This window comes from Lagenorhynchus albirostris, chromosome 16 (genome assembly GCF_949774975.1).
Source record: "Lagenorhynchus albirostris chromosome 16, mLagAlb1.1, whole genome shotgun sequence".
Classification (NCBI taxonomy): Eukaryota; Metazoa; Chordata; class Mammalia; order Artiodactyla; family Delphinidae; genus Lagenorhynchus; species Lagenorhynchus albirostris.
In genome coordinates, this window is record NC_083110.1 from 21,730,257 (window position 1) to 21,748,786 (window position 18,530).

Here is an 18,530-nt window from a genome sequence, read left to right on the forward strand (position 1 = left end):
CCTTGGAGGGCACAAATCAGCGGCCACACTTCTGGAGTCTCGGCGCGTGGGCATAATGATACCTGGCTCGTGGGGTGGTTGTGAGACTTCATGACATTTATTACAGTTCCAGCTTCGAGCACAGAGCTTGCTATTTAGCAGACCCTCAATAAATGATAACTTTTTTGGCTTTGTTTTTTAATAGAAAACGGGGAGTTTCTTTCCCTGGATCTTGGAGGATCTAAGTTTCGAGTCTTGAAGGTGCAAGTCTCCGAAGAGGGGAAACGAAATGTCCAGATGGAGAGTCAGTTCTACCCAACACCCAACGAAATTATCCGAGGGAATGGCACAGAGGTAGCAGGGCAGGGGCTCTGTGAAGGTGGGGGAAGGCCTTGGCATCAAGTTCCTGGGTGACCGTGCCTTAGCCCCGTGTCCTGTGCTTTCTCTTCTCTGCAGCTGTTTGAATACGTAGCTGACTGTCTGGCAGATTTCATGAAAACCAAAGAGCTGATGCAGAAGAAATTACCTCTTGGCCTAACCTTTTCTTTTCCCTGCAAACAGACTAAATTAGAAGAGGTAAGGCAGGTGCAAGGGATGGGGAGCTGGATAGAATTTGGGTTTGGGGCTGGAGAATGGCACGTGCAGGGGTCAGGCTGGGAACAGGAGAGATCAGCAGGAGTTTTCTTGTTTGTTTTTTCTTTTTTTTTAAACAGTGAGGTGGAATTGTGAGGCAGGGAATATGCTAACATGGCCGCCTTGATTTTACACTTCCTAGGGCACAGCACAGGGACCAAGATGGTTTTCACCACCAAGCTCAGTGGTGCTCAGACATTGGTTGCGTCGGAATCCCTGGAGGGTTTGTTAAACACAGATCGCTGGGCCCCATGCAGGAGTTTCTTAAATCAGTGGGGCCTTAGATTTGTATTTCTAATAGGTTACCGGGTGATACGAATGCTGCTGGTGTGGCGACCACTCTCAGAAGCATTGGCACAGCTAACTAGAATAAGAGGGGGAAGACCTGGGGAGTCTCCCTCTGTAGTGAGCGCTTAGGAGGAGGACTGAGGTGGGGTCACTGGAGTGACAGTGTTACTGGACAGCCCCAGCACCTGGGATGTATAGTCTCAGCTGTGCCACTAGCCAGCTGGAGTCTCCGGTAATCCATCTCTGTGTGCCTCAGATTTTCAATTTGTAAACAGGGAGAAGGCAAAGCTGATCGTATGTGAATCTGTGACAATAAACAAGGGGCCATATAAAAGGACAATGAGCTTTCTGGGGCCAGGGGGTTATTGTCACAAGTCAGGTCTCCGCAGGCTACTCCTGCCTGGGGTGGTGGTCTGTGAGCTCCTGCTGCACAGACTGGTCATGACACCCAGCTCATAATCAATTCATGGACCATCTTGACTTGGGATGTGTTTGATATTGTTGGCTTGAGCCGCTTATTGATAATGGGATAGTGGAAAGGGAATGGGTTTTCATGTTCCACAGACCTGGCTTTGAATCCTGGCTCAGAACAAGTTGCGTCCCCTGGGCAAGTTACTTAACTTCTTGGGTCCCTAGTTTTCTTATCTGTAAAACAAGGATAATATCTACTTGCTGGGCTGAGGTGAAGCTTAGACGAAGCATCTGTAATGCGCTGAGCACTGTGCCTGGTGGATCAATGGTAGCTGCAAGGTTTTGACAATTGTCCCTATACAACTTGTTTCTTCATTCTTTTGTACCTTGTCCTCCAATTCCACAGATGTTTCTGGAGGGCAGGCACTATTTTATATTGTTCTTCCTCTCCATCCCCAGGGTCTCTAGCACAATGTCGTATATTTAATAGCTATTTGATAACTATCTGACAATTGAAAGGTGCAATCAATCATTTATTAGATTCCGTTGAATGGGAATTTGCCATCATCTGTCTATATGGGAGGTGGGCTGAGGTTTACTTTTTAATTATTTTCTTGAGAAAGAATTAGAAAAAAATAGTGTGAAGAAGGTTTCAGGGAATGTTAGAAGAGGCCAGGTGGAGCTTCGCTTGTGTTTGCAGACTGGAAGAGCAGAGTTCCCCCGAGTCAGTAGGGGAAGTGGGAGGAGTCAGGAATCAGGCCTCAATTCACCAAAGTTAAACACCTCTTATTTGAGCTTAGGAGCAGAGACCTCAGGAAGAAGGAAGATGATGATGATGATGGTGATGATGATAGACTGTATCTCAGATTTTGACACTGTGTCTTGCACTCTGATGAACGCTTTATGTGTATAACCTCATTTAAATCCCAAAGCAATCGTATGAGGGAGATATAATTATTTCCACTTTATATTTGAGAAAATGCAGTTCAGAGAGGTTAAGAGACTTACCCAAGGCCACACAGCCAAGAATGGCTCAGCCCAAGCTCACAAACTCCCTGACCACACTGACTTTCCAAAAAGACACAGGTCTAGAATGTTGTTTAAAATGCCAGCAGGTGCCTGAAAGCATTTTGACCCATTTTGTGTTGTATCCCAATGAGGGTTTTCAGAGGACATTTAAACGAGGCAAGGGTGGCTTGATTATATCGAGGAAGGGAAAAACTTTTTCTCTTCAAAGTCTAGTTGAATTACCTGCATTTTATAAAATTTCCTCCCAAGCTGCCTTTCAGTGAAGTCTAAAGTAGAAAAGCTTCAGCCACAAGGAAATGCGTTAGTAATAATAACTGAGAGCGGGCGTAGCTGTTACCGTGATTCTGCTGCCGATGTAGATTTGTGACATGAAAATAAGGGCTTTGGAGAAGGTGGAGTCTGATCAGCCATGTAAGTGCAGAAGGAGGTGGGAAGGGGAAGACTTCTTATGAGGAGGTATGGCTAAGGGGGATTCTTTGTAAAACTAAAAAATGATTAAAGATCAGGGCATTGGAATTAAAGCAGGATGTGAGTTTGTCGTTGCTGTTGTTTTGTTTGTTTAAGTGAGGGAACGGAAAAGTCTTAGCCAAAGAGAAATTTCTTTGTGTGTGTGTGTGTGTGGTTCTGATGATAAAATGGTAATATGTTTTCAAGGTAGGAAAAAGAAGAGAGAGGAAAGAGGGTAGGAATTGAAAAGTTTAAAGAAGAAAATAGAAATCTCCTCTAATCTCAACCTTCAGAGATACGCCCTACTAGAATTGTTGGGTTTTCCTTCCAGTCATCTATATTAAATACTGGTGTTATACTGTATGTGTAATTTAAAAATATGTAGCTGTATGTATAGCTCTTTTTTCACTTAACAATATATAACATGCATTTATTCCCCACTCCCCCATATATACTCCCCCCAACAGGTCCCACATTGTCCCTAGCATCCTTTTTGGGGGGACACCACCCTACAATCTCTCACTCCTCTGTCTGGTGGGGCAGGGATGTTACCATAGCCCATGAGGGCAGAATTTAGAGCTACCACTAGGTAGCGCTGTGGTGCAGGGAAAAACCTGGTCACTGGGGGGGTGCGTCAGAGACCTATGTTCCAGTTGGTCTCTGTCCTTCACTCGCTGTGACACCTGGAACAGCTTCCTTCCTCTCTAAAGCTTGGCTGCTTTATCCATAAACTGAGGGGGTGGGGATGGTCAGGGAGTCAGTAAGTTTGGGCTCAGCTCCTCTTGACTATGTGACCTTGGGCAAGTCTCTTAATCTCCAAGTTCTCTTCCAGTCTGAAAAATTCTGTGATTATTTGCTATGTTAGACATGAAACTCTCGAGAAACACCAGTTGTAAGCAGAAAATTGATAATGCAAATTGAGAACTATTTTTCTAAGTTGAAATGAAGTCCCTGAGGGAGTCTTACAAGGTAACACGTCAGTTCTGCTTTGTGGACCTGGCAAACCAGGCATCCTGCACACATCATGCGTCTACCGTATGCCGGTACTTCTATTAGAGCAGTCGTGTGACAGAGGCAGGGAAGTGATGTTTCCATTTTACAGATGAGTAAACTGAGGCTCAGAGAGGTTAAATGACTTGGACAATGTCTTATGAATCTAAGTGTTCTGACTCTGCTGCCGTTGTTCTTTCTGCCCCTATGTATTATGTTTTAAACTGCTCAGATGAGAGTAATAAACATGTCAAAATTATTAGAAAAGGCCTCTGGAGAAATGTTGAAAGGATTGGTGTGATTCAGCTTAAAGAAGAGAAGGCCACAGGGGGATATACTTTAAGCATGAAATTTCTGCAGTTTCAGAACTGAGTGCCTTCCTTATTTTGTCTGGATCTGAAATCTTCCCCCAGGGTGTCCTGCTTTCATGGACAAAGAAGTTTAAGGCGCGGGGAGTTCAGGGCACAGACGTAGTGAGCTCTCTGACCAATGCTATGAGAAAACACAAGGTAAGGAATCCACCTCCGCGTGGGGAGGTCTCCCAGTTCTAGCCCCTTTCTCTTGCGGGGGTGAGGGGAAGATGTGGGGGAGGGTTATCTCCTACATGCCTGCCCTTGAAGGAGAATCAGAGACGGATTTGATCTTAGGGAAGGTCTCACTGTAGCACAGATGCTGCCGATTTGGATGAACCCACCTGTGAGCCTTGGCATGTGGAGAGTGTTCCGATCACTGTTGAAGGGTGACCCGCACTTCCCTGGGGCCTCCCCAGCTGCCACAGCCCCTCGGGGGTCTTGGTTAGACCTGATGCTGTGTGTGATGTTCCAACCGCCACCTTTCCTCTCTGAGGCTTGAAAGGTCACTTTCTCTCCTGTCTGGCTCTTGATCCCACTTTCCACTCTCTACTCATTGCGTATTTCTGTTTGTTGAATACATTTGATGATAATTTAAAGAACTATAAAAGTATAAAAGCAAGACGTGCTCCTTGCAGAGCTGAGAAGTACACAAATAAACCCAAATGACTTGCTACCCTGACAGCATGAGGAATATATTGATGTATACCCTTCCAGTCTTTTTTCTCTTTAAAGTTGCTCTCATGTTCTTTTGTACCCTTTGTTTTTCTCTTATTGTTTCCATTTTACTTTAAAATGCTCCCCCAGACCTTGTGGAACCATGGTGTAATAACCCGCGGTGACTTGGTAGAACGGGAAACCCATGGTGGTGCCCACGGAGTGGACTTGCCTGAGGCTGGTTCAAATGTCCCCATGGGCAAGGACTTCGGTGTTTTCTCCTGGAAGCACTATTGCTCCTAGGATAAACACGCTTTTCTCAGGGTCCCTCAAACATGGGCTGGAGTCCTGGTGATCGGTCCCTCGTATTTTCATTGCTCAGAGGCTTTCACCTGCAGAGCAGGAGCATGAGTTCCACTCTTCAGCTCCCAGCTGCTCTTTCTCTCCCCCGAACCTTGACAAAGGCCTTATTCCTTACAGGCAGACCCAGAAGGCAGGATCTAGAGATTGTCTCAACCAGGCACCTTCACTGCTTTTGCTTCCTCTGTGGGGAAACATAAACGGATAACACCTCCCTCCCTCCCACCCACTGATGCCCTCTGGGACTTGTGTTCCAGCAGGACTTAGATGTGGACATCCTGGCTTTGGTCAATGACACCGTGGGGACCATGATGACGTGCGCCTATGATGATCCCTACTGTGAAGTTGGTGTCATCATTGGTAACTCAATTTGACTTCCTTTGTGGAGGAGGGTGAAAGGGGTTGGTTTGGGGCTTATTTTCGGGGAACTCTGAGTAAATGCTGTGGGAAGGTTATTGGCACTTTCTACTCAGAAGAAGCAACATAGGGAGATGCAAAATTAATATACGCATTCATTCAACAAGTGTTTACTGAGTGCCCGTTGTGTGCCGGGCCTCGTGCTCTGCATCAGATTCTCAGTGGTGAGAGTCCCAAAGGTTCCTGTGCTCATGAAGCTTTCAGCGCGGAGGTGGGTGAGAGACCAAAAAGGCCTAAGCAAGTAACATAATTTCAGGTGGTGGTTAGTACGATAAGGAATATAAAGCAGGGTGATGTGACTGAGAGTGACTGTGGTGCGGTGGTCAGGCCGGGCCTTGCTGAGAGGTGACATTCGAGCAGGGACCTCAGTGATGAGGAAGAGGGAGCGAAGCAGAGCTGGTGAGGAAGAGAGTCCCTGTGGCCTCTGAGGTGGGAATGAGTCCGGGGTGCTCGAGAAACCCTAAAAGGCTGAATCAAAGCGAGTGAGGCTGAGGGTAGAAGGCCTTTCACGTGAGAGAGTGGACAGGACTGGGCAGGTGGCCTAGGACACGGAGCACAGTCACTGGAAGGTCTTTGGCTTTTACCCCAGGGGAGACAGGGCACGGGAGGACTTTGGGTGGCGGATGGATAAGTGGAGTGTGCATTTTTATTTATTTTTTAATTATAAATTTATTTATGTTTTGGCTGCGTTGGGCCTTCGTTGCTGCGTGTGGGCCTGGACCAGGGAGGCTGCAGTGCAGCGGGGGTGTCTGGTGGGTGGTCCCAACACCTGAGCTGGGAGGGGCTCTCCCGGAGGGGTCCATGAGAAGGCTGTGCAGGGGACAGTAAGGCCAAATGGACCGGGTTTATAGGCTGTTCTCAAACATCCCTGCAGCTTCCCTTTTCCTTTACCACTATTGGGGGAAGTTTTCTGAATTGCTTTTCCTTAATTTCCAACTCACTCTCCTCAGCCTGACTTTCCCAAAGGGCAGGATCTCTACAGCGGAGGGGCTTGATCTGACTTCCTGTTTCTGGAGCCCCACACCTCTGAGTGGGCCTGGCGCTTGTCTGTCATGGCATCTGCTACTGCCCACTGTGTGCGTCTTAGCGACTGTGTCTGGTAACCTGCCAATTGGGTGCCATGCCTAAACAGTGTCTGTGCCTTTCTGAGAAAAGCGTTTTCCAAATATTCTATTACACTCTGATTCTCTACATCTCTTATTTCTCATGTTGGCTTTAAAATTCTGACACCAGAGTATCAGCCAGGGGAAGATACTTTAAAAAAAAATATTTTTTTAAGACAGCTTTATTGGGGAATTCCGTGGCAGTCAGTGGTTAAAACTCCGTGTGCCCACTGCTGGGGACCTGGGTTTGATCCCTGGTCGGGGAACTAAGATCCCGTAAGCCACGCGATGTGGCCAAAAACAAAAGCTTTACTGAGGCATAAAATCCTCTCATTTAGTTGTATAATTCAGTGATTTTTAGTGAACTTATAGAGTTTTGTAACCATCACCACAATCCAATTAGCACATTTCCATTATCCCAATAGGTCCCAAACCTGCTGGCTGCAGATCGTGCCCACCTGCAGCCACTCACCACTACTCAAGTGTCTGAGGTATTTCCTTGCAATGAGTTTGTGTTTGAATAATGGCATGTTGCTTTCTTATGTGATAGCTAGTCACTGTCAAAGATAAGGATGTAGCTTATGCTAGGAACAATTTGTGGCAGGCTATGAGTAAGGAATATTTTTAGTATCAAATAGAGAAGAAGCTAAGTAGCATAGGGAAAGGATTAAAAATATGACTGTGGGTTGGTGATTTTTTTTTTAATATATTTACGAAGTTTGGTTAACTCATCCTCCTCTTAGTAAATATACTGTCAGCTTTCATACATATTCATTAGGGACTTCTTCACAATTGACTCCATTGATAACAGCAAACCATTAACACCCTGACAAGTGTAGGCTTGGCATGTCAGCTTTATTCCTCATGAACTCCCCAGCTGGCCAAAAGCTGCTTCCCTCAGCGAGAACCAGCCCCCGGAGTGGATCAAAAGCACTTTGTGATGCGTTCAGAGGACTCGGGCAGTTGAGAGTCCCCTCTGTCTTTGTCCAGCTGGGAGCCCTCACGTCTGTTTTCTCCCTGATCCCTCGTCCAGGCACTGGCACCAACGCGTGCTACATGGAGGACATGAGCAACATCGAGCTGGTGGAAGGCGACGAAGGGAGGATGTGCATCAACACCGAGTGGGGGGCCTTCGGGGACGACGGGGCCCTGGAGGACATCCGCACCGAGTTCGACCAGGAGCTGGACCTCGGCTCTCTGAACCCCGGGAAGCAGCTGTGAGTACCCTGCGCTGTAATCTGGGCATCGGCACCAGTAAATGTCCACTTACTCAGGTATGCTGTATCCCTGGGAGGCTTCTTAGCTGGGACTTGTTATCCATCACAGGGAGTTTATGAATCAAGGCTTGTATTTCAGTTTCACTGGACAGATGAGGACAGTGAAAGCCAAGGAAATTGAGTGATTCGAATTCAGTCCAGAGGGAGGGGAGATACGGCTGTGAACTAGGTGTCCTGCCTTCTTGGCGCATTTGGATGAGTAGCCACAGAACAAACCAGTGCAGCCTGAGGAAGCACACACTCCTCATCTGTGTTCCCCTTCTGCCCCGCCCCCTCCTTCTCCGAGGCCTAATCATGCAGCACCTGGTGTGAGTCCCTCTCAGTCTCAGGTCTTGCCGAGCCTTTCTCTGCTCTCATCCCACACTCGCCTGTGGTATAAGTGTTCAGGGTCTGCCTCAGCTCTGCCTGTGTGCTGAGCCCCCTGAAGGCGGCTACACCTGTGATTTTCCTTTCCTTTCTACACATAGGGTCTTACACATTATTGCAGTTCATTAAGTGTTTGTTTAAAAAGAAAGTGTTGAATGAAAAAACGCTTAAAATTTTAAAAAATAATTTCAGACTTACAAAAAAGTAGTCAAAATAGTATAAAATTCCCCTTCACTCAAATTCCCTAATAGTGACATTCTCTCTCTGTGTATATGTGTATACACAGACACATAAAATACACATATACATAAAATACACATATGTCTATATAAAATTATTTTTCTGAACATTTGAGACTAAAATCGCAAACATAATATCCCTTCACCCCTAAATACTTCAGAGTGTATTATCTGAAAAGAATTACATTCTCTTATATAATTAAAGTATAATTGTCAAAATTAGGAAATTAACACTTAATCAGTTCTAATCTCTCATTTACAGATCTTATTCAAAACTCACCTGCTGCCCCACTAAGGTCCTTTATAAAAAAAAAATTGTCCTGGTCCAGGTCCAGGATCACACATTACATGTTGCTGCGTGTCTCTTTAGCCTCCTTTAATCTTCTGTAATATCTGTTTGGTTTTCATGATCTTCAAGCATGCAAGCCATTTATTTCACAGAATGTCCCTCAACTTGGATTTGTCTGACGTTTCCTCATGATTAGATTCAGGGGATGTATTTTTGGCAGGACTATCACACAAGTGGTGTGTGTCCTCCCCTGGGCATCGGATCTGGAAGCACATGTTGTTTGTTCCGTTACTGGGGATGCTAACTCAGATCACTTGGTTAAGGGGATATGAAAGAGGTTTCTGCACCATAAGGTTATTATTATTCCCTCTATAATGAATAAGTATCTGGTGAAGAGACACCTTGAGACTATGTAAATATCCTGTTTCTCATTAAACTTTCACTCTCTAGTTTTAGCATCTATTGATGAATTTCTAGATCCATCATTCTCTGTAGGTTATTAGTTGTTATTCTACTATAAGTAAGAGCTTTCCTATCTCCTCCATTTATCTACTTATACTAATATGGATTCTTTTTTAATTTAATGGGTTATAATTCCTTCCTATTATATTTCTTTTGATATTCAAATTCTTTTCAGATTTAGCCAGTGGAAGCTCCTTCAAGCTAGTCCCTGTGTCCTTTTGACATGATTCCATCACTCTTTAAGTACTTGCTTATTTTCTGGCACAGTAAGATGCTCTAGGCTCACCATGCACTTGCCCAGCCCCAGCCCTGAAATCAAGCATTTTCCCCAGAAGCCCTGGTGAATAAATATTTTAAGTACCACCTAGAAACCACTCAACACTAGAAGTGCATACCTGGGGAGCAAATTTCTGCTTTGGATGCACCTGGTCCCCAGCACACACCCATTTCACTGGTGACATAGAGCAGCCACAGCCCAAGGAAGTGGTGCCCTTTTGGGGACTTTATCATCCTCATCCTATCCACTTCACTTAAAATAAATTCCACTCCCCCAAACCCAACCTGGATTTCTTTTGATTGTCTTGTTTCTGCAATGTTCTAAGACTTTATATGAAATAGATAAAGTTGATTAGGAAACAGGTTGCCCTTGATTTTGTATCTTATGTTTGCAGAATAAAAATTATATTTAATAGTTTACTTGGGAAACAATAAGTAATTGCTTGTTGTATGCAGACTGAGAGTCCAGGTGTAGGTAGCCTGGTGGGATATTTCATCCATATTATTGTAGAACCTCTCTGGAGCTATCCAAGCCCATCTTACAGACACAGCATGTTTCTCTCTTGGGCAGAAACATGTGTAGGAGTAGGAAACATTTGAAATTTGGATTTGTCGTGCTGTGGTTGGTGATCCTGGGAAAGTACCTGAAGTCTCTGAAGTTGAGATTCCTTATGCCTAATATGAGAATGGCACCCCCGTGGCCAAGGGTGATTTGAGATAAAGATTTTTGGAATCAAGCACTTTGTGATCAGGAAAGAATCTTCGGTTTCCTCTAGTTTAGTCCTTGCCTTTTACAGGTGAGAAGAATGTAGCTCAGAGAGGATGAGTGGGCTCCCAAGGGTACCCCAAGCTGGGACAGGGACTGAGGCCTCCTGACCCGTAAAGAGGCCCTTCCACTACTCGTGCTCCAAACCATGGGCTGTGGCTCATGGGCTTTGGGAAAGGATGCTGCATAACCAAAGGCATTGCTGCCACTGATCTGTTCACCAAATTGTAGGTTTGAGAAGATGATCAGCGGCCTGTACTTAGGTGAACTCGTCAGGCTCATCTTGCTGAAGATGGCCAAGGCAGGCCTCCTGTTTGGCGGCGAGAAATCCTCCGCTCTCCACATTAAGGGCAAGATTGAAACACGGCACGTGGCTGCCATGGAGAAGTAAGCTGCTGGCAGGGTCCTTTCCACCTTGACTCTGTGGAGGGTTAGGGTGGGCAACCAAGGAGTGGTGTGCTCGTGGTGGTGGTGCACAGAAGGAACCAGATCTTCCTTCTTCACAGGACAATTTCATACCTGGACACAGCTTCAGGTGGATTAGCAATGCCTGCCATGCCTCACATGTGGCTTCTTGTTGGTTTCAGCAGCCAGGGAGTCTGCTGTCGGAGGTCTGCACCCTCCTCATGTTTTGTTACCTTTTTCCTCACTGAAGTGGTGACGTAACTTTTTTTTTTTTTTTTTTTGGCGGTGTGCTGGCCTCTCCCTGTTGTGGCCTCTCCCGTTGCGGAGCACAGGCTCCGGACGCGCAGGCCCAGCAGCCACGGCTCACGGGCCCAGCCGCTCCGCGGCATGTGGGATCTTCCCGGACCGGGGCACAAACCCGTGTCCTCTGCATCGGCAGGCGGACTCTTAACCACTGCGCCACCAGGGAAGCCCGGTGACATAACTCTTTTAGGGTCAAAGACCCCTTTGAGAATCTGATTTAAGTTCTGGACCCTTTACCCCCAAAATGCACATTTGCACGCCATTTTGCTTATAATATCAGGGCATCCTTGGACCTGTTAAAACCCAAGCATGGAATCCAAGTTAAGAATTCCTGCTGTAGCAATAACCTTCTCTACCTGGTGCTGTCAGGGACTGGCTTTGGCTTTGGCTTTGGCTTTGGTGATTGGAGGGCTCACACAAAGGTGTGCAGTGGGGAGCTGACTGGTGGTGGTGGCTGGCCCCAGTCGACCCAGGATCCTGTTCCTCAGGCTTAGAAACCCTGGCATTACCCTGAGCTTTGCAATCAGCTTGGATTCTGAGTTCAACAGGGTGACATCTGACTTCCAGAGTCTGTGTTTATGCAGAGCTTGGCAGAGACTGAGTTTCTATCAAAGGCAGTATAGCACAGGATGCTTAAAGGGGTGGGCTCTGTAATCGAACTGCCTGAGTTCAAATCCTGCCCCTTGCACTTACCAGCTTTGTGCCTGTGGACAGGTTACCTACCCTGTCTGTGCCTCAGATCCCTCTTCTGTGCAGTAGGATAATGACAGTACTCCCCCCAGGATTGTTGTGAGGGCTGAGTTAACACATGTCAAGTCCTTAGACAAGCACCTGGCACATAGTGTGCAATAAATAGTGGCTGCCGTGATCACTGGTGAAATCGTCACTATTATCACATGACTATGTGCCAGCCTGTTTATTTTCACAGTCCTGGGAGGTGGGAATGCTGGCTCTCTGAGGGGGACTCCCACGGGATGGAGAAGTGTGGTCCTCTCATTCCTATCCCCTGGCTAGGTATAAAGAAGGCCTGGCTAATACAAGAGAGATCCTGACGGATCTGGGCCTGGAGCCTTCGGAGGCCGACTGCGTCGCGGTCCAGCACGTCTGCACCATCGTTTCCTTCCGCTCAGCCAATCTCTGTGCAGCGGCCCTGGCAGCCATCCTAACACGCCTGCGGGAGAACAAGAAGCTGGTGCGGCTCCGGACCACGGTGGGCATGGATGGCACACTCTACAAGATCCACCCCCAGTGAGTGCTGGCCGCCGGCCCACACCCCCTGCAAACGAGTCCAGTCTGTCTGCTTGGAACCGAGTCCAGTTTTGTCTCTAAACTACGCTGCTTCTCTGGGTTGCTGGACCCAACTGCCTTCTGTGGTTCTGAGATTACAGGGGAAGGGGTGAATTCAGAGATTATATTCATCTAGCTGGCTGGGTTGCTTTAGGGGATCATTCTTAAAGGAATATTCTGCTAAAACCAATTGCCCGACTAGCAAAGCCGTGTATTTATCCATCTGTCTATCCATCTGTTCATCTATCTATCCATTATTATTATTATTAAATACTTGCTATGTGGTAGGATTGGAAAGTAAGATACACCCAGTTAAAAATGGGGAAAAATCAGGATGGCAGGGGTTGCCAAGTCCACATGAAAGATACCAGTAGGAAGACAGTATCGTTTGAGTCTACTTGGGGGGAAAACAATAACAGCAGTAAAAGACACTATTCAACTATTCATTCTTTCATCGCTTTTATCCTTTTGCCTTTATTCCTCAAAGTTTCATTAAGCACCTGCTACTTGTCAGGCTCTGTTGTAAGCTCAGTAACAGAGCAGTGAAGAAAACCCAGTCCCTACCCTTATGGAGCCTAAGTTCTGTTGGGTTGGCAGACAGTAAACAAACAGGGAAATGAGAATTTCCCAGAAGGAGGGAGCACAAAAGTCCCTCTGACTAACAGAGGTGTTATTGGAAGTCAGGTGGGTACACCTGGGAAGAGCTAGGGAAAGAACCCTTCCCCCTTGGGCAGAGATGATGTTCAGCCAATACATTACGTGTGGACATGCCCTACTGCTTACAATATTAGTGATAAAATAACCACTTCTTTGAGCCTTCCAAGTGTCCCTTCCACCGTCCCAGCTGCCCTGGTCCCTACCCCTAGTCACCCCCATCTTCCCCCTCCATCCAGCAACTGAAGGGGTGAGCCTTGGCCCAGCAGGGCTCCCCGGGAGCCCGTTCCTCTGCTACACCTGTGTCTGTTCCTATTGGCTGGGCCCGGGCCTTGATGATTTTTACATATTTTGCCATCCCCCCTCCACCTCCAGATACCCAAAACGCCTGCACAAGGTGGTGAGGAAACTGGTCCCGAACTGTGACGTCCGCTTCCTCCTGTCGGAGAGTGGCAGCACCAAGGGGGCCGCCATGGTGACCGCAGTGGCCTCCCGCGTGCAGGCCCAGCGGAAGCAGATTGACAAGGTGCTGGCTTTGTTCCGGCTGACCCGAGAGCAACTTGTGGGCATTCGGGACAAGATGCGGGTTGAGCTCGAGTACGGGCTGAAGAGGGACACCCACCCGCTGGCCACGGTCAAGATGCTGCCCACCTACGTCTGCGGGATGCCAGATGGCACAGGTGGGCCGTGCACAGCTCCCTTCTCTGATGGGCCACCCAGAGCTCGTATCAAAACTCCTTAAATCCAGTTAGGTCTTTTGTTTCAAGAGCCTTGGGTTCATGTCTGTAATGGAGGGAGGAGGGTTGGGGTAGAAGGTTAGTACTCTGCTCAATCTGTTTGCTTTGGCTGATCCACGGCACTGGCAGTGAAGATTACCTAAGTTAGGTTCCATGTGTGTGAAGACCCACATGCTGTTCCCAGGGGCTGCCATCTGGACACTTGGAGTGTCTGGCTTGTCTTCCACCCTCTTCTCTGGCTCTCTTCTCTCCTGGGGCTTGGCTCTCTTCCTCTCCCCTCTCTTCACTTTCTGCCCCTGACTTTTCCGATACTTGATCCTTCTCCTGGTCCTCTGTGCTCGTCTGACAGTAGCCACAAAACAGTGAGGTCAGTTCTTTAGACAGGTTACTCCACCTCTTTGAATCTCATGAGTCTCACCCAGATATAATGACCTTTGTAAAATGCTTCATGGCTTTAATTTGCTTTTGAACGTTTAATTTCATTTTGTGCTCACACCTACTCTGTATGTTATATAAAGAGAATGATTCCCATTTTATGGATGCCAAAACTGAGACTCAGAGAGGTTAGGTGACATACTCAAGGTCACACAGTTGTACTTGGAATCTCTCAACAACAAAGATCTTTTCTAGAGCCAGTATCGTTTGAGTCTACTTGGGGGGAAAACAATAAGAGCAGTAAAAGACGTTATTCAACTATTCATTCTTTCATAGCTTTTATCCTTTTGCCTTTATTCCTCAAAGTTTCATTAAGCACCTGCTACTTGTCAGGCTCTGTTGTAAGCACGGTAACAGAGCAGTGAAGAAAACACAGTCCCTACCCTTATGGAGCCTAAGTTCTGTTGGGCTGGCAGACAGTAGACAAATAAACGCCAGGTGATGCCATGTAATGACAGGGCTATGAAGAAAAATAGACCACCGTCAGGGGTAAGAGAACTGTCTGAGAGTGAGGTCGTTGGCAAATTCAAGGAACAGCAAAATGACCAGTGTGGCTAGAACAGAGTGAATGAGGCAGGGAGAGAGGTGAGGAATCACACAGAACAGACTGACATGCTCTGCAATGTCAGAGAACCGAGAGGCACTGCACTGGGGGGCCCTGGACGGTGATGGACGTCAGACTCAATACAGTTTCTTATTAGTCAGGTGGGGGTGTGAGAATCCAGGGAAGGGGCGAGCAGGACAGAAGAATCATTTCATGCTCAGGATGAACAGCTCCTCTAGGCCATATGACAGGATGGAAGCACCTTCCCGAGTCCATTGTAGTCAGGTAGCCTGGCCTGGATTCACCCTCAGAGCCTCCCTGAGCATAAGTATCATGTGTGGCCTTTACCAGACGGCAAGAAAAGCAGGCTGGCCTCAGATGGGCTCAGGGTGCCTGCCCAGTGCCCTGACACTGTGCTTGGTGACCGCCACACCCCTTTGGCCCATGAGCCCCAGGCAGGCAGGCTCTGGATCTGCTCACTTTCAGCATCACCTCTTCCTCCCAATGCCTGCACACAAGGCCCTGCTCGGTGCGTGCTGGTGGAATGCAGCCCCCACTTTCTCCACCACAGAGAAAGGAAAGTTCCTTGCCCTGGATCTCGGGGGAACCAACTTCCGGGTCCTCCTGGTGAAGATCAGAAGCGGACGGAGGTCAGTGCGAATGTACAACAAGATCTTCACCATCCCCCTGGAGATCATGCAGGGCACTGGCGAAGAGGTAAGTGCCGGGCAGGGGGATCCGCACTCCGAGGTGCCAGCCTGCCACCCTGTACAGTGCAGGCCTGGCATGACTCCTGCTCTCTGCCTGCAGCTGTTTGACCACATTGTGCAGTGCATCGCTGACTTCCTGGACTACATGGGCCTCAAGGGAGCCCAGCTGCCTTTGGGCTTCACATTCTCATTTCCCTGCAGGCAGGCGAGCATTGACAAGGTAAGACGGCCCAGCCTGGTGGGTCCATTTCCTCCTACACCTGGGGAATCTCGAGACAGCTCTGAGTCACTGTTCATTTTATTTCGGGGTCTCAGGTTCAGGGCAGCTGGGGAGACATGATCGAGAATTTGGACCATTTAAGTTTTTTCTATTTACTGTGTCCCCTTTTCATTATTATTGTTTCTTTGATTGAAGTTTACAAAATAATTTAGTGTACTATACAATAAAGGGACACTTGGATAAGGCTACTGTTAAAAGAGAGGTCAAATCATATTATCGAGAGATAAGAAGAGGTAAGGACCAGTTAAGGCCAGTTATAACTCTTAGTCTACAATATTACCTGGGTCTTCCTGTGTAAACAGGGAAATGCAGTAGGTCGTAGGGTTTTTCTTGTCTGATGAACAAAAGCATACCAGTGCCTCAGAAGAAATGCATTTCTTTCCTGATATTAGAATTTCAGGAGTTTATCACATAGGCACTTACCTAGTTGACATTGAAGAACATCACAGATAATGATTTTAATACATTATTCATAATAATTTAGAAATGTACATCACAAGATTTTTCTTGGAATTCTTGGATAAAAGCACCATTCACCAGCTTATGGAGAACAGAGTACTCTCTCTTGTTCTCTGATAGGCTTATGTCAACCAAACTTACAGGACTGGCATAAAAGCAGAACACCACTCCTCAATTTATAGAGAGAACTCTGATCAGCACAGCAAGTCAGCCAGAGAGCTCATGACAATAATAAGAATGACACCAAAGATTTGTTAAGATTTGGTCTAAACCAGTCAATGTCCCCATGATGTACACACTAGTTTTGCTTTGTTTATTTTACCATTTCTTATTGTGGTAAAATAGATATAACATTTACCACTTTGACTGTGTTTAAGTGTACACTGGTACACTTAAAAAGTACAAGTGTACTGTGGCGTTAAGTACACTCACATTGTTATGAAACTGTCACCACTATCCATCTTTCGAACTCTTTCATCTTCTCAAACTGAAACTCTATACCCATTAAACAATAACTCCTCACTTGCCTCTCTCCCAGCCCCTGGTAACCTTTATTTTACTCTCTGTCTCTATAAATTTGACTGTTCTAGGTACCTCATATAAGTAGAATCATAACAGTATTTGTTATTTTGTGACTGGCTTATTTCACTTAGCATAATGTTCTCAAGGCTCATCCACGTAGAATTTCCTTCCTTTTTAAAGCTGAGTGATATTTTATTGTATGTATACACACTATTTTTTTTTTTTTTTTGTGGTACGCGGGCCTCTCACTGTTGTGGCTTCTCCCGTTGCGGAGCACAGGCTCCGGACGTGCAGGCTCAGTGGCCATGGCTTATGGGCCCAGCCGCTCCACGGCATGTGGGGTCTTCCCGGACCGGGGCACGAACCCATGTCCCCTGCATCAGCAGGCGGACTCTCAACCACTGCGCCACCAGGGAAGCCCAGAAAAAACTTTTGACAAAATTCAACACCCATTTATGATAAAAACTCTCCAGAAAGTAGGCATAGAGGGATCTTACCTCAACATAATAAAGGCCACATATGACAAACCCACAGCAAACATTGTTCTCAGTGGTGAAAAATTGAAACCATTTCCACTAAGATTAGGAACAAGCCAAGGTTGCCCACTGTCACCACTGTTATTCAACATAGTTTTGGAAGTTTTAGCCACAGCAATCAGAGAAGAAAAAGAAATAAAAGGAATCCAAATCAGAAAAGAAGTAAAGCTGTCACTGTCTGCAGATGACATGATACTATACATAGAGAATCCTAAAGATGCTACCAGAAAACTACTAGAGCTAATCAATGAATTTGGTAAAGTAGCAGGATACAAAATAATGCACAGAAATCTCTTGCATTCCTATACACTAATGATGAAAAATCTGAAAGAGAAATTAAGGAAACACTTCCATTTACCATTGCAACAAAAAGAATCAAATACCTAGGAATAAACCTACCTAAGGAGACAAAAGACCTGTATGCAGAAAACTATAAGACACTGATGAAAGAAATTAAAGATGATACAAACAGGGGCTTCCCTGGTGGCGCAGTGGTTGGGAGTCCACCTGCCGATGCAGGGGACACGGGTTCGTGCCCCGGTCCTGGAAGATCCCACATGCTGTGGAGCGGCTAGGCCCATGGGCTGTGGCTGCTGAGCCCGCGCGTCCGGAGCCTGTGCTCTGCAGCGGGAGATGCCACAACAGTGAGAGGCCCATGTACCGCAAAAAAAAAAAAAAAAAAAGATGATACAAACAGATGGAGAGATATACCATGTTCTTGGATTGGAAAAATCAACATTGTGAAAATGACTATACTGCCCAAAGCAATCTGCAGATTCAATGCATTCCCTATCAAACTACCAATGGCATTTTTCACAGAACTAGAACAAAAACGTTCACAATTTGTAAGGAAACACAAAAGACCCCGAATAGCCAAAGCAATCTTGAGAAAGAAAAACGGAGCTGGAGGAATCAGGCTCCCTGACTTCAGACTATACTACAAAGCTACAGTAATCAAGACAGTATGATACTGGCACCAAAACAAAAATATAGATCAATGGAATGGATAGAAAGCCCAGAGATAAACCCACACACATATGGTCACCTTATCTTTGATAAAGGAGGCAAGAATATACAATGGAGAAAAGACAGCCTCTTCAATAAGTGGTGCTGGGAAAACTGGGCAGCTACATGTAAAAGAATGAAATTAGAACACTTCCTAACACCATACACAAAAATAAACTCAAAATGGATTAAAGACCTAAATGTAAGGCCAGATGCTGTCAAACTCTTAGAGGAAAACATAGGCAGAACACTCTGTGACATAAATCACAGCAAGATCCTTTTTGACCCACCTCCTAGAGAAAGGGAAATGAAAA

General features: G+C 46.4%; 1 protein-coding gene across 4 annotated transcripts in view; it reads left to right on the forward strand.

Moving 5' to 3' along the window:
• HKDC1 (hexokinase domain containing 1) overlaps window positions 1-18,530 on the forward strand; it is a 42,417-nt gene that overhangs the window by 12,340 nt on the left and 11,547 nt on the right. For 3 of the 4 annotated variants that reach the window (XM_060126271.1, XM_060126273.1, XM_060126272.1), the window contains 10 exons: window positions 185-333; window positions 436-555; window positions 4,191-4,286; window positions 5,402-5,504; window positions 7,698-7,881; window positions 10,571-10,726; window positions 12,062-12,295; window positions 13,364-13,668; window positions 15,276-15,421; window positions 15,515-15,634. In XM_060126271.1, the coding sequence (XP_059982254.1) occupies window positions 185-333; window positions 436-555; window positions 4,191-4,286; window positions 5,402-5,504; window positions 7,698-7,881; window positions 10,571-10,726; window positions 12,062-12,295; window positions 13,364-13,668; window positions 15,276-15,421; window positions 15,515-15,634 (1,613 nt within the window). The remainder of the gene's footprint in view (window positions 1-184; window positions 334-435; window positions 556-4,190; window positions 4,287-5,401; window positions 5,505-7,697; window positions 7,882-10,570; window positions 10,727-12,061; window positions 12,296-13,363; window positions 13,669-15,275; window positions 15,422-15,514; window positions 15,635-18,530) is intronic. The other variant, XM_060126274.1, reaches the window with a different exon arrangement.